The sequence below is a fragment of the Oncorhynchus gorbuscha genome, linkage group LG02 (genome assembly GCF_021184085.1).
Source record: "Oncorhynchus gorbuscha isolate QuinsamMale2020 ecotype Even-year linkage group LG02, OgorEven_v1.0, whole genome shotgun sequence".
In the NCBI taxonomy this organism is placed as follows: Eukaryota; Metazoa; Chordata; class Actinopteri; order Salmoniformes; family Salmonidae; genus Oncorhynchus; species Oncorhynchus gorbuscha.
Genome location: NC_060174.1, coordinates 80,509,186 through 80,523,174, shown reverse-complemented (window position 1 = coordinate 80,523,174; position 13,989 = coordinate 80,509,186). Strand labels below are relative to the sequence as shown.

Below are 13,989 nucleotides of genomic sequence, written 5' to 3'. Positions count from 1 at the left end.
AGATTGGATGGAAGGCAGTACGGAACACTGCTGTGGTGGTTAGAGACCTGGATATAGATTTGGTTTGCGGTTTAATTCCCAACATTTCTAACATATAAGACTTAACATAGCAAATAAAATAAATACAAATTATAATAATATCTCATATGTTAGTGAGAGGGTTGTTTTATAAGTGTGTGTGTCTCTGTGCCTGGCCCTGCAGTGTCGTCCAGTAGGTATGAGATCCCCAGTGGAGGAGCCATCGATGTGATCAGCCCAGCCAACTCTCCAGCACAGTCCCAGCAGCAGCAGGACGACAGGGACCGGGCCGACAGGGACCGGGCCGACAGGGAGAGGGCCGACAGGGAGAGGGCCGACAGGGACCGAGCCGACAGGGACCGGGCCGCACAGGCAGCAGCACAAGGTGAGATTGCACTATATACTGTGAAAAATATGTGTTGTCAGTGCTGGTTTCCCTGACACATTAAGCCTGCACCTGGACAAAAAAAAGCTTGCTCAATAGTGAATATCTATTGAAAGTGCATTTCAGTCAAGGGCTAGGCTTAATGTGTCTGGGAAACTGGCTGACTGACCGGTAAAGCTCTATAGATGCCATATATGGAGACTTGAAGTATTCTCTTGGCGCTCTGAATAACTCTTTCTCAAGTACTGTTTTCTTTTTCCAAGGTTTAAGTTATCTACCATGTCCTACATGAGTACAGTACAATATGTAAGTCGCTCTGGATAAGAGCGTCTGCTAAATGACTTAAATGTAAATGTAAATCTGTACTCAACAGACTTCAATACAAAATGTAAGCAACTCAGCTCTACAAGCTGTATTGAATTCAGGTTACTGCAGAGGCATACTGTATCTTATAGTGATGATATGGTGTAAACATACTACAACCCGAATGACTCCACCCGAGTCATCTGAGTACAACAGATATAGCAGACGACACCATTCCATTCCCCACTAGCCCCCGTCTGGTCACCAGACCGCTGCACAAGCTATTTCTGTCTGCTGGAGGCAAATGTATATCAGTTGGTGCTGGCATGCATTACAGTGCTACCCCTCCTCCCCCTCATCTCCTCTCCTGCAACGTGTGTGTGTGTGTGTGTGTGTGTGTGTGTGTGTGTGTGTGTGTGTGTGTGTGTGTGTGTGTGTGTGTGTGTGTGTGTGTGTGTGTGTGTGTGTGTGTGTGTGTGTGTGTGTGTGTGTGTGTGTGTGTGTGTGTGTGTGTGTGTGTGGAATATTCTCACTCAGCAGCTGGCATGCGTCCCTTTGACATGATCCGCTACCGCCAGTCAGCAGAGTCACAGCAGCCCCCCTCCTCCCAGGCTGACGGAGGGTACTCCCAGTCCCAGCAGGTCCCCAAGACCCACCGGGTCATGACCCTGGCTGACCACATCTCGGTAAGACACACTGGTAGCTTTCCACAGTTGCATGCCATGTCATTGCCTGCGCAGTCGGCCATCAGATTGATATATCATTATGTGGTTATCTAATATGTTAAAACTAATCAGATCTATCAGGCAACTGCAATGTAGTCAGCCTGGAACACATCCAATGACTCATTCATTCATTACACCCTTCTCAACGGGGTTCCTGAATCCTGAGGCAAAGTATCCATATTCTGTGTAACCAATACAATTTACTTTACCAAAACTGTATGTACAGTATGCCTCCTATACCACTTTTTGTTGAGTGATGATATCTTGAGTGATCCATCGACTGAACTGCAAATGATGATCTCAAAAACTCTGACAACAGCCTCTACTAGACATCTTAAGAGAAATACTTTTAAGAGTAGTGAAAATGTATGTGTGCCTCCAAGTACTAACATCTCCCTGATCTGTCTGTCCCCTTGTCCTCTCCGCTTTCTCCTTTATAGCATATCATCACCCAGGACTTTGCCAGGAACCAGGACCCTCCTCAGTCCTCCACTACCATCTCCTCCTCTGCCACCACCACATTCCAGAGTGCCCAGCTGCCCGTGTCTATCGGGGGTCGTGCCAAGGTCCCCAGCCGATACAGCCCAGAAAACCACCAGAGACCCACACCCAGCAGAGTGTCTCCCGATAATGCCCCTGACAAGCCCAGAGCCAGGTACAGTAACAGCACCCGGCGGTAGCCCAACACAGCCTCTTCACCAAGCCAGCCTTACACATGGTCATTAGGGTGTACACCACGGCAAAATGTTTTGCAACGAAAAACAAAAACTTGTGTTCAGGTAGTACCTCCATGCAAAATGTTTTCTCCCTACTGAATATAACCCTGGTGGTACACCTCTGACCACTCCATCAGATTCTCACTTTTTGCTCTTTTCCTTTGTGCCTCCCCCAGACCTGGTAAATCCCCTGATCGGGGTGGCAGGGGGGCGATAGAGAGCTATGAGCCCATCTCCCCTCCCCAGAGCTACCAGGATAAACAACAAGAGGCCAGAGAGCAGCAGCAACCACAGAGGCGAGATGCTGACCAGCCTGAGATGAGGTGTGTAGGACTGGCATATCTTCATAAGAAGTGGGGGTACTCCCATTTGTTTATATTCACCTTACATTGTCTTTCAATGTTATAACTAGGCATGTTTTGATGTCTTTAAGGTTTAACCTCTCTGGGATATGTGGGACACTAGCGTCCCACCTGGCCAAAAGCCAAAAGCCAAATTCAAATAAATTACTATAAAAATCAAACTTTCATTAAATCACAAAATTAAAGCTACACTTATTGTGAATCGAGCCAACATGTCAGATTTCAAAAAAGGCTTTTCGGCCAAATCAAACGGTGCTATTAGCCAAGGATAGCACCTCCGTAAACAAAGAGAGAAACCATATTTCAACCCTGCAGGCGCGACATAAAATGCAGAAATAAAAAATATACTTCATGCCTTTGACGAGCTTCTTCTTTTTTTGTTGGCACTCCAGTATGTCCCATAAACATCACAAATGGTCCTTTTGTTCGATTAATTCCGTCGATATATATCCAAAATGTCCATTTATTTGGTGCGTTTGATCCAGAAAAACACTGGTTCCAACTTGCTCAACGTGACTACAAAATATCTCAAAAGTTACCTGTAAACTTTGCCAAAACATTTCAAACTACTTTTATAATACAACTTTATTTACGTAAAAAAATACTTAATCGATCAAATTTAAGACGGGATGATCTGTGTTCAATACTGGAAGAAAACAAACTGAAGCATGCTTTCTGGTCACTTGCCTCTAACAGTACACTTCAAGTGACCCTCGTTCAAGATGGCCGTACTTCATTACACAAAGGTGGTCCTTCTGTAGCTCAGTTGGTAGAGCATGGCGCTTGTAACGCCAGGGTAGTGGGTTCGATTCCCGGGACCACCCATACGTAGAATGTATGCACACATGACTGTAAGTCGCTTTGGATAAAAGCGTCTGCTAAATGGCATATATTATTATTATTAATAACCTCAACCAATTTCTAAAGACATCCAGTGGAAGCGATAGGAACTGCAAGAAATCTTACAAATCTAGATTCCCAATGAAAACCCATTGAAAAGAGAGTGACCTAAAAAAATAATAATAATTCTGAATGGTTTGTCCTCTGGGTTTCGCCTGCTAAATAAGTTCTGTTATACTCACAGACATGATTCAAACAGTTTTAGAAACTTCAGTGTTTTCTATCCAAATCTACTAATAATATGCATATATTATCTTCTGGGGATGAGTAGCAGGCAGTTGAATTTGGGCATGCATTTCATCTGGATGTGAAAATACTGCCCCCTGTCACCAAGAAGTGAAGTGACAAACTAAAAAGCTTGACAGATTTTGTGTGTGTGTGTGTGTGGTGGATTCTGAATACCTTCCCCTGGCACAAGGACACATGGATTCAGTGCCCATAGGCGGAATGTGTCTTGTGGGCAGCTGTGACCCATTTGGCATGCCAACAGAGTGGAAACTGGTTGGAGAGGTGCCAGTTGCACGCTAGCCTACTCAGCCATCTGCTGCCTGACTCTTAACCTCTGTAGTGGCCTTTCTCTGGTTACAGGGGTGACTCTCGCTCCCCTGGCAGTGTCAGCTACCTGCCCTCCTTCTTCACCAGGCTGGAGAACACCTCCCCTATGGTGAAATCCAAGAAGCAGGAGATCATTCGTAAGTTGAACTCCTCTGGTGTCAGTGATTCTGATGTTGGTAAGTGTGCTCTCTTCTTATCTACCTTGTACTAACATCATTGAACAAAGCTTTCCAAAATGGAAATAATGTGACATTTGATGGAACTCAACTTATACAGTATTATATGAACATATAATGGGATGCATTGCACTCATTTCTCATTTGCACAAGGGGAAACATTGTAAAGGAAGGAATACTGTAAAATGACTAACAATGAACTCTTGTCTTTAGCACAATTTTTTAGTTTCAGACATTTTGTTTACTGTGCTATCATTTCTCCTTTCAGGAAATGCACAACCAGGCACAGAGATCTTCAACTTGCCTGCTGTGACCAGCTCAAGTGCGTTTAGATATTTCTATCACCATTCAAACAAACTAGAATAATTTAAACCAGCAACTATTGGGTAGTGTTCAGTAAGCACCAAAATGGAATAAAATAAATTTAAACAAACATTTTTCTAAATGTTTTCTGTTTGCATACCCTAAAGAACACGACCGTGCTGGCTGCTCCATATCTTCCCTGTCTAATCGTCCGTTGTGTGTTTGGCCCTCCAGGTAGCGTGAACCCCAGGAACCACTCCTTCAGCGACCCGGCCAGTAACCTGGGCCTGGAGGACATAATTCGCAAAGCCCTGATGGGGAACCTGGAAGAAAGACCAGAGGAGCACCAGGGAGGGCCTCAGCCCAGCTCTAACACCCCCAGTAACGAGGCCCGCCAGGAGGCCAACCCTTCACCTAGCATGGGTCAGTGGCACACAAGCACACATACAGCCAACTAAAACATATAGGTATAGACACATGCACATGCACACACAAGGAAATTACTGTCTCTATAGGCCCATTGTGGGAATCAAATTCTTAGAAATTCTGATATTTACAACAAACTCACCAGACTAGTCCTAAGCTTTTGATAACTCTATTGCATTATTGCTAACACTCTTGTATTTGTCTGATTGTCCAATAGGCAAACAGAAACTGCAGAGCAAAGCCAACAGCCGAAAGTCAAAGTCGCCCAACCCAGGCCAGGCATACACAGCAGCAGAGCGGCCCTCGTCAGTCTCTTCCGTCCACTCAGAGGGAGACTACCACCAGCAGCCCCCAGCCTGGTCCTGGGAGGACCGGCCCTCGTCCACAGGTACTTAACCTGTCTGGGAACAGAACCCCGTTCCGCTAGCGGAACCCCTCGCCAACAGCCAATGAAATTGCAGGGTGCCAAACTCAATCAACAGAAATCTCAGAAATCAAATTTCTCAAACATACAAGTATTAGGCACCATTTTAAAGATAGAATTCTCGTTAATTCAGCCACAGTGTCTGATTTAAAGAAGGCTTTACAGTGAAAGCTCCACAAACGACTATGTTAGGTCACCACCAAGTCACAGAAAAACAGCGATTTTTACAGCCAAAGAGAGTTGGCTGGAAATATAGATAAAATTAATCACTAACCTTTGATCTTCATCAGATGGCACTCATAGGACTTCATGTTACACAATACATGTATGTTTTGTTTGATAAAGTGAATATTTATATCCAAAAATCTCATTTTACTTTGGCGTGTTATGTTCAGTAGTTCCAAAACATGCTGTGATTTTGCAGAGCCACGTCAATTCACAGAAATACTCATAATAAACATTGATAATAGATACAACTATTACACATGGAACTTTAGATAAACTTCTCATTAATGCAACCGCTGTGTCAGATTTCACTTCTTTTTTTAAAGCATAATATGAGTACGGCGCTCAGACGACAAATCAAGCCAAACAGATATCCGCCATGTTGGGGTCAACATTGGTCAGAAATAGCATTAAAAATATTCACTTAACTTTGATGAAGTTATATTACTGGTCATAGAAACCTATCAAACTATGTATAGAATCAATCTTTAGGATGTTTTTATCATAAACGTTCAATAATGTCCCAACCGGAGAATTCCATTGTCTGTAGAAAAGCAATGGAACGAGAGGCAACTTTCTCATGACCTCGCGCCACGAGCCCGTGGCTCTCTACCAGACCTCTGACTCATTCCCTTCTCATTCAGCCCCACTTCATAGTAGAAGCATCAAACAACATTCTAAAGACTGTTGATATTTAGTGGAAGCCTTGGGAAGTGCAAGATGACCAATATCCCACTATCTTCGATAGGGGATGAGCTGAAAAACTACAAGCCTCAGATTTCCCACTTCCTGTTTGGATTTTTTTCTCCAGTTTTTGCCTGCCATATGACTTCTGTTATACTAACAGACATCATTCAAACAGTTTTAGAAACTTCAGTGTTTTATATCCAATACTACTAATAATATGCATATATGAGGCAGTTTACTCTGGGCACACTTCTCATCCAAATGTGAAAATGCTGCCCCCTAGCCCAAACAGGTTAAGGCCCTTAGCCCATATAAACCTTGACTGTCTGGCCATCATTCCACATTAACAGCCACACAGGTATTCAGAAATCTGGATTTTATTTTCTTGTATCTCAAAAATAGATTTTCAGCCTGACATATTAGACACAAAACAGTCTGAATCCCTCTAATGACTATCCTGTCTCACTTTACTCTACAGGCTCCATGCAATTCCCCTATAACCCCTTGACCATGCGCATGCTGAGCAGCACCCCCCCCACCTCCATACAGGCCCAGCAGCCCCCACCTGGAGGCCCTCTGGGGCCCCAGCAGCAACAGCGTGTATGGGAGCGAGAGCCCCTACTGTCGGAGCAGTATGAGACCCTGTCAGACAGTGACGACTGATCCCTGCCACAAGAATCCTACCTGCCCCCCATCCCACTCCAGAGGAAGGGCAGGCCTCTCAGTACAGGCCTGCATGCCCCCCCCCCACAAAAAAAAAACTATCCTCACTCACTGGTGCTGATCGAGTGTGGGGAGAACAGGGGGGTGTGGCGGTATCCCTTTTGGCTCAAGTGCGCCCTCTAGCTGCCTGCAGGAAGAAAGGCAGCGAGTGACTTCTGACGGGCTGGAATCTTCAGGATGGACTGACTGACTCCCTTTACGTCCAGAAGCTTTGATAGACACAGCCTGCCAGGACGGAGAACGCCTGAGTGGAAGATATGATGAAAGATGAAGAACTTGTATGTAACAAGATGGGAAAAAAACAACACTTTGTTGTGGTTGATTTCTGTAAAGAAATGCTTTTGTCTTTAAGAAAAATCATTGTATGTAAATAGAGTAACCTTTTGCAGTGGGTTTTTTTCTGAACTTTTAGTGATGCTTTTAAATGGATCCACTTTGTTTTTGAATGAATGGGGGGGGGGGTTGATCTTGAATATCAGTCAGTTTCTCCCTGTCCATCTCGTACCCCCCACCTATATAGCACCACAGTGAAGCTGAGAGACAGAACCTGTGGGTTGTACTTGATAATGAGGGGAGAACTGTAGGAGAAGCCCTGACCAGCAAGCACCACCAAAGCCTGTTGTGGACATAAGTGAATGAAACAAACACATGTTAACATTTCAATTGCGGCTTTGTAATTTGATGCCTGTCTTTGCAACACTGGAGAAAGATGATGCATGGATGTAACAATGTTCCCCCTGATCTAGAACTTAAAGAAAGCTTTTGTCAGTCAGTCACCACACCCTTGAGACAAAACTCATATATTTGGTACAAGTTGAGAACACTGGTGTAGGAGCAAGCAGAAAGGTGAAAGAAGACTAATTAATAAGCTTCATGTTGTCCCAAGTTGTTTCTTCTCCTCATGACTACTTCTGGGCCCCCATGTTGATCTGAACTCTGTCATTGAGCCAATAGTTTTTGGATTAAGCTGACCACCACTACGATGGGTGTATTGTATGGCACACAGTCTGACCCGTAGCTATCCCTCTAGTTTCCAACAAGTGCAGAATGTTCTACTTACAGTACTCTGCAACCCATGTTGTCATGGTAACTAAAGTACATCGGGAACCTTTTCTAGAGGTTCGCCCATGCCTTGTGGCTGGAGAAAAATAAGGCAGCTTTAAACACATTTTCTCAGAGATATAAGTTGGTGTTTGTTAATGTTTTTGTTTTGTATCCTTAGTCCTTTTTTTTGTATACTGTCCAGACAGAAAACCGATTTGTGCGATTTGTCTTATGTTTTAGACAACAAAAGACAAATAACCAAACATAAATGGTCTGCACCATTGTTGCACTTTTTGCTTTGTAACCTTTGACAACAAAAGCATACTTTCTACCTGTTGTATAACTTATTCACGCTCCTGCAGAGGATTGTACTGAGATGTGCTTTCACTTTGCCCATCACTCATGGAAACCTGGATGTTTATGACCGAGTTCCTGTCTTCTCTTGTAGCTGGTACATGGTTATGTAGTGTGACATGCATTGCAGTTTTACTTTTGTTTGGGGTACAGTCAAGATGTTAAGGAAGAGTTGCTTTTTTGCTGTCATGGTGACTATTCAAATCCATGGCCTCTTAATCTATTCTCAATATTCTAGATTAATATCAGCCGTTTTTTTGTCAACAGACATGTAGCTTCTTTAAATTTTGAATTTTGACAAGGTCAACTTTGATATTGACAGTAATGTTCCATTTTGGTTCTCTCAGCTTTTGCTTTGCTTAAATAACAATCCCAATCTGCTCTAAACTAGATTTCTTTTCCCCCAAAAATATTTTGATTTGTTTGAAGTCCTAGAGCTCAGATTTTTGCTATCATTTTCAACATCAGTTATTCAACATCCTATTTTTGATGGGATGTCAAGTGTTTACAACGGCAATGACAAAAAGTTTACAAAACTTGAATCTTAAGGAAAATCGAAATGAAGACAGAAAATAATTAGTGCATCTTTTCAGCTCAATGGTTGAGTCCAAAATGGCAACCTATTCCCTATATAGTGTACTACTTTTTTGAGTGATATCCAATCTGTCAAACATCCAGTGCAAATTTTTTTTGGCTGTTTAAAATTTGAGACTTAAACCCATGTAGCCCATGATGTTGAAATGCAATGTTTGTATCGCACAATGTCTCTTAATAGTCTATTACAAGAGTTCAGACCAATCAATAAAGTGGATCAGTTCTCCACCTCAAACGTTTGCATCTTTGTTTCCTTCTCTGATTGGTCATTGGCTTACAAGTTCTGAGACCTCCATCACTTAGTCTAGGGCTAGGCCAAGAGACTAACGGCTCCATCCAATACAAGGCAAGGCTCATCTATAAGTGGTGCAGCATCTCAGTGCAAGAGGTGTCACTGCAGTCCCTGGTTTGAATCCAGGCTGCATCACATCTGGCAGTGATTGGGAGTCCCATAAGATGGCGCACAATTGGTCCAGCATCGTCTGGGGTAGGCAGTCATTGTAAATAAGAATTTGTTTTTTATTTAACTAGGCAAGTCAGTTAAGGTTAAATAAATAAAAATATTTCAGTGTGGTGAAATGACTAACAACACAATCAACTTTCCTTGCTAAAATGTTTTTGGTATGCCGAAGAACCCTCAATGGAACAGCCTTTTCACATTCCTGCTGAAGACTAACAGATGGTAGGCAAAAGCCAGCAGAGCAGCTACAGAGTGGTGGTAACTCTGCGAGTGCAAGTTGTTTTGGTGTGGCGAAGAGAGCAAGGTCGCAAATGCCCTGATACCTTTGCTACACTTGGACAAGAAATGCAATCTTTGGTTTGGAATGTGGGAACCTGCCATGAGGTACGCCTGAAACTTTTTTAGAGAACATACATGAATGATTGAGGTAAAAGTTCTAGTCTATGCTGTTTCTCATCATTGTTTGACGGACCTGGTCTCTCACCATATGACCTCCGCTGCCCGGTCTCTTCAGGCCTACAGCAGGAGGTGGGAAGGGTCCTGGCGGATCAGGGCCGGTGCCCATTCAGACCATGACCAGTGGCTGGCCCAGGGAATATAGCAGGAAATACATCCTGAACCTTCCCAGCCAGAGAGACATAGGGAACAGGTGAAGTTAGATGAGTACTCTACCTGGTCTATAGACAAAAATACAGAATGAAAACTGTAATATAAGCTGATCACAAAAGGTTGATAGCCTATTTGTTGTATAAGCAAAGACAGTCAGTTAGCATACATTTGGTCAATGTGTGCTTAGGGCCTCCTAATTTGGGCAGTCCCACCTGAATACCTCACTGCCCATGACAGACTCAGGCTTTTTAATCCAGATGACTGGCCCCTCTTAAGTCCATCATGAGGATCCTGGATAGGGGCAGGCACCCTCGTCCATCCTTCTGCAATGACACACCACAGGTGCCGTAGAGACCTGAGATCTCAACAGCTCCTTCCCTCATCCTGTCCAAGTTCTTGAAAAATTGGAAATGTATCGCTTAAAGCAGTCCGGTGGTCTTCAATTCGGAACATGTCATTTGAGAAACTAATGTAATTGCCCAGGTATAGGATTGCAGCTTGGTATAAAAGCAATACACTCAACAGTCTACATTTATAGAAACACCCATTTCATCGTGCATTAAACATATCATACCACCTCTCCATTGGAGTCAAATTCATCCCAGTAATTGTATGGGATAAATACAACCTAAACATGCTCATGGAAATATAAATAAAGCAGCTAGAGAGAACTATTACAAAGCTATTACAAACCTAGCGTTGTAAACTCAATCTATCAACAACCATACGGGACCCCCACACATATTTCTCAGGATTATCAGGGCAGGCCATTCAACCATGTGAAAACAAAACAACATGCCTTGCTTGTTCAACTAGAAATGTAGCTGAGGAACGCTCAACTCAAGTTTAAATGTCATGTGCACAAGTACAATGAAATGCCTTTCTTGCAAGCTCCAAACCCAACAATGCAGTAATCTATATGTAGAGCTAAAAATAACATAAGGTAGAACAAAACCACACGAGAAATAAGAAATAACACGAGAAAGTAAGAAGCTATATACAGAACCAGTTCCAATACCATATTTTGCAGGGACACTGGAGTGATAGCTGTAGATATCAGAGCTTGTTGGGAGGAGCTATAGGAGAACAGGCTCATTGTAATGCCTGGAATGTAATATTGGAACAGAGTCAAACACCTTTCCATGTTTGATGTGGTTGGTACCATTCCAAGCTATTACAACGAGCCCATCCTCCCATAGCTCCTTCCACCAGCCTACTCTTTTAGATATGTGTAGGGGTAAGGTGATTAGGTTTCAGGGTATATGATAGAGTAGCAGCAGTGTAAATTCTGATTGTATGTGAGTGTGTGTGCATGCGTGCAGGTGTAGAGTCAGTATAAATGTGTGTGCATGTTATGTGTGTGTTGGAGTGTCAGTGTGTGTAGAGTCCTTTGAGTGTGCATAGAGACAGTACAAAAATAAAATACAAGTGTCACCTCAGATAGTCTGTGTAGCCATTCTGTTAGTTATTTGGCAGTCTGATGGCTTGGGGATAGAAGCTGTTCAGGAGCCTGTTGGTGTCAAACTTAATTCACCGGTACCGCTTGCCGTGTGGAAGCAGAGAGAACAGTCTATGGCTTGGGTGGCTGAAGTCTAACGATTTTCCGGGCCTTCCTTTCAAACTGCCTGATATAAAGGTCCTGGATGGCAGGGAGCTCAGCCCCAGACATGTACCTGGCTGTCTGCACCACCATGCAATTGAGGGAGGTGCTGTTGCCATACCAATCAGTGATGCAGCCAGTCAAAATGCTCTCAATGATGCAGCTGTCCCTGAGTCCTAAGTTTGGTGACGAGCTTGGAGGGAACAATGGTGTTGCACGCTGAGCTCTTTATTTATTTTTTATTTTACCTTTATTTAACTAGGCAAGTCAGTTAAGAACAAATTCTTATTTTCAATGACGGCCTACTAGGGAACAGTGGGTTAACTGCCTTGTTCAGGGGCAGAACTTCAGATTTGTACCTTGTCAGCTTGGGGATTCGAACTTGCAACCTTTCGGTTACTAGTCCAACGCTCTAACCACTAGGATACCCTGCCGCTCTAGCATTCTCACATAGGTATTCCTCTTATCTAAGTGCGTGAGGGCAGTGTGGAGTGCAATTAAGATTGTGTTGTCTGTGGATCTTTTAGGGCAATATGCAAATTGGAGTGGGTCTAGGCCTAGGGTGTCTGGGATGATGGAGTTTTGTGTTCCATACCAGCCTTTCAAAGCACTTCATGATTACAGATGTGAGTGCTACAGGGTGGTAGTAATTGTGGCATGAAGCTTTAGAGTTCATTCCAATAGGAATGATGGTAGCCATTTTAAGACGTGGGGATTACAGACTGAAAATTACGGTTGAATATTACCATGAATATGCCTGCCACCTGATCTGCACATGCTCTGAGAACGCGCCCTGGAATACTGTCCACCCCTGCTGCTAGTTCTGACCTGATTAAAGACCTTACTCACTTCGACCTGGGAAAGAGAGATCACCAGGTTCTCTGGGTCAGTGGGGAGCCCTCACGCATGGTACGATGTTGTTATTGTGGAAGCGTGCATAAAATGCATTGAGTTCGTCTGGAAGAGAGGCATCATTGGGAGCTAGACTATGTAGGACCGGCATAGGCCAGTATAGACCAGCTTGGTCAGTATAGACCAGCATCACCAGCATACCCTACTAGTATTAGCTAGTCACCAGCATACAAGCATGAGCTGATCACCAGCTTGACCAGCTGGTCAGCCAGCTTAACCAGCTAGCTAGACCATGCTGGTCAGACCAGCATAGAATAGCATGGATCAGCATAAACCAGCATGGACCAGCTTGAAAATGTAGGCTGGTCTATCCTGTTTTTTAAAAGTAGGGTAGTTCTCATACACTGCTCAAAAAAGTAAAGGGAACACTTAAACAACACAATGTAACTCCAAGTCAATGACACTTCTGTGAAATCAAACTGTCCACTTAGGAAGCAACACTGATTGACAATAAATTTCACATGCTGTTGTGCAAATGGAATAGACAACAGGTGGAAATTATAGGCAATTAGCAAGACACCCCCAATAAAGGAGTGGTTCTGCAGGTGGTGACTACAGACCACTTCTCAGTTCCTATGCTTCCTGGCTGATGTTTTGGTCACTTTTGAATGCTGGCGGTGCTTTCACTCTAGTGGTAGCATGAGACGGAGTCTACAACCCACACAAGTGGCTCAGGTAGTGCAGCTCATCCAGGATGGCACATCAATGTGAGCTGTGGCAAGTAGGCTTGCTGTGTCTGTCAGCGTAATGTCCAGTGCATGGAGGCGCTACCAGGAGACAGGCCAGTACATCAGGAGATGTGGAGAAGGCCGTAGGAGGGCAACAACCTAGCAGCAGGAACGCTACCTCCGCCTTTGTGCAAGTAGGAGCATGGGGAGCACTGCCAGAGCCCTGCAAAATGACCTCCAGCAGGCCACAAATGTGCATGTGTCTGCTCAAACGGTCAGAAACAGACTCCATGAGGGTGGTATGAGGGCCCGACGTCCACAGGTGGGGGTTGTGCTTACAGCCCAACACCGTGCAGGACGTTTGGCATTTGCCAGAGAACACCAAGATTGGCAAATTCGCCACTGGCACCCTGTGCTCTTCACAGATGAAAGCAGGTTCACACTGAGCACATGACAGACGTGACTGAGTCTTGAGATGCCGTGGAGAACGTTCTGCTGCCTGCAACATCCTCCAGCATGACCGGTTTGGCGGTGGGTCAGTCATGGTGTGGGGTGGCATTTCTTTGGGGGGCTGCACAGCCCTCCATGTGCTCGCCAGAGGTAGCCTTACTGCCATTAGGTACCGAGATGAGATCCTCAGACCCCTTGTGAGACCATATGCTGGTGCGGTTGGCCCTGGTTCCTCCTAATGCAAGACAATGCTAGACCTCATGTGGCTGGAGTGTGTCAGCAGTTCCTGCAAGAGGAAGGCATTGATGCTATGGACTGGCTCGCCCGTTCCCCAGACCTGAATCCAATTGAGCACATCTGGGACATCATG

The 13,989-nt window shown here is 44.3% G+C and overlaps 1 protein-coding gene across 3 annotated transcripts in view; it reads left to right on the top strand.

Annotated features, from left to right (window-relative positions):
* LOC124010745 (nuclear receptor corepressor 1-like) overlaps nucleotides 1–9,163 on the top strand; it is a 125,127-nt gene extending 115,964 nt beyond the window's left edge. For 2 of the 3 annotated variants that reach the window (XM_046323406.1, XM_046323390.1), the window contains 9 exons: nucleotides 203–403; nucleotides 1,244–1,392; nucleotides 1,872–2,086; nucleotides 2,324–2,470; nucleotides 3,998–4,140; nucleotides 4,409–4,462; nucleotides 4,678–4,866; nucleotides 5,087–5,257; nucleotides 6,684–9,163. In XM_046323406.1, coding sequence (XP_046179362.1) covers nucleotides 203–403; nucleotides 1,244–1,392; nucleotides 1,872–2,086; nucleotides 2,324–2,470; nucleotides 3,998–4,140; nucleotides 4,409–4,462; nucleotides 4,678–4,866; nucleotides 5,087–5,257; nucleotides 6,684–6,868 — 1,454 coding nt within the window. In that variant the 3' untranslated portion in view covers nucleotides 6,869–9,163. The remainder of the gene's footprint in view (nucleotides 1–202; nucleotides 404–1,243; nucleotides 1,393–1,871; nucleotides 2,087–2,323; nucleotides 2,471–3,997; nucleotides 4,141–4,408; nucleotides 4,463–4,677; nucleotides 4,867–5,086; nucleotides 5,258–6,683) is intronic. The other variant, XM_046323397.1, reaches the window with a different exon arrangement.
* The last annotated feature ends 4,826 nt before the right edge of the window (nucleotides 9,164–13,989 follow it).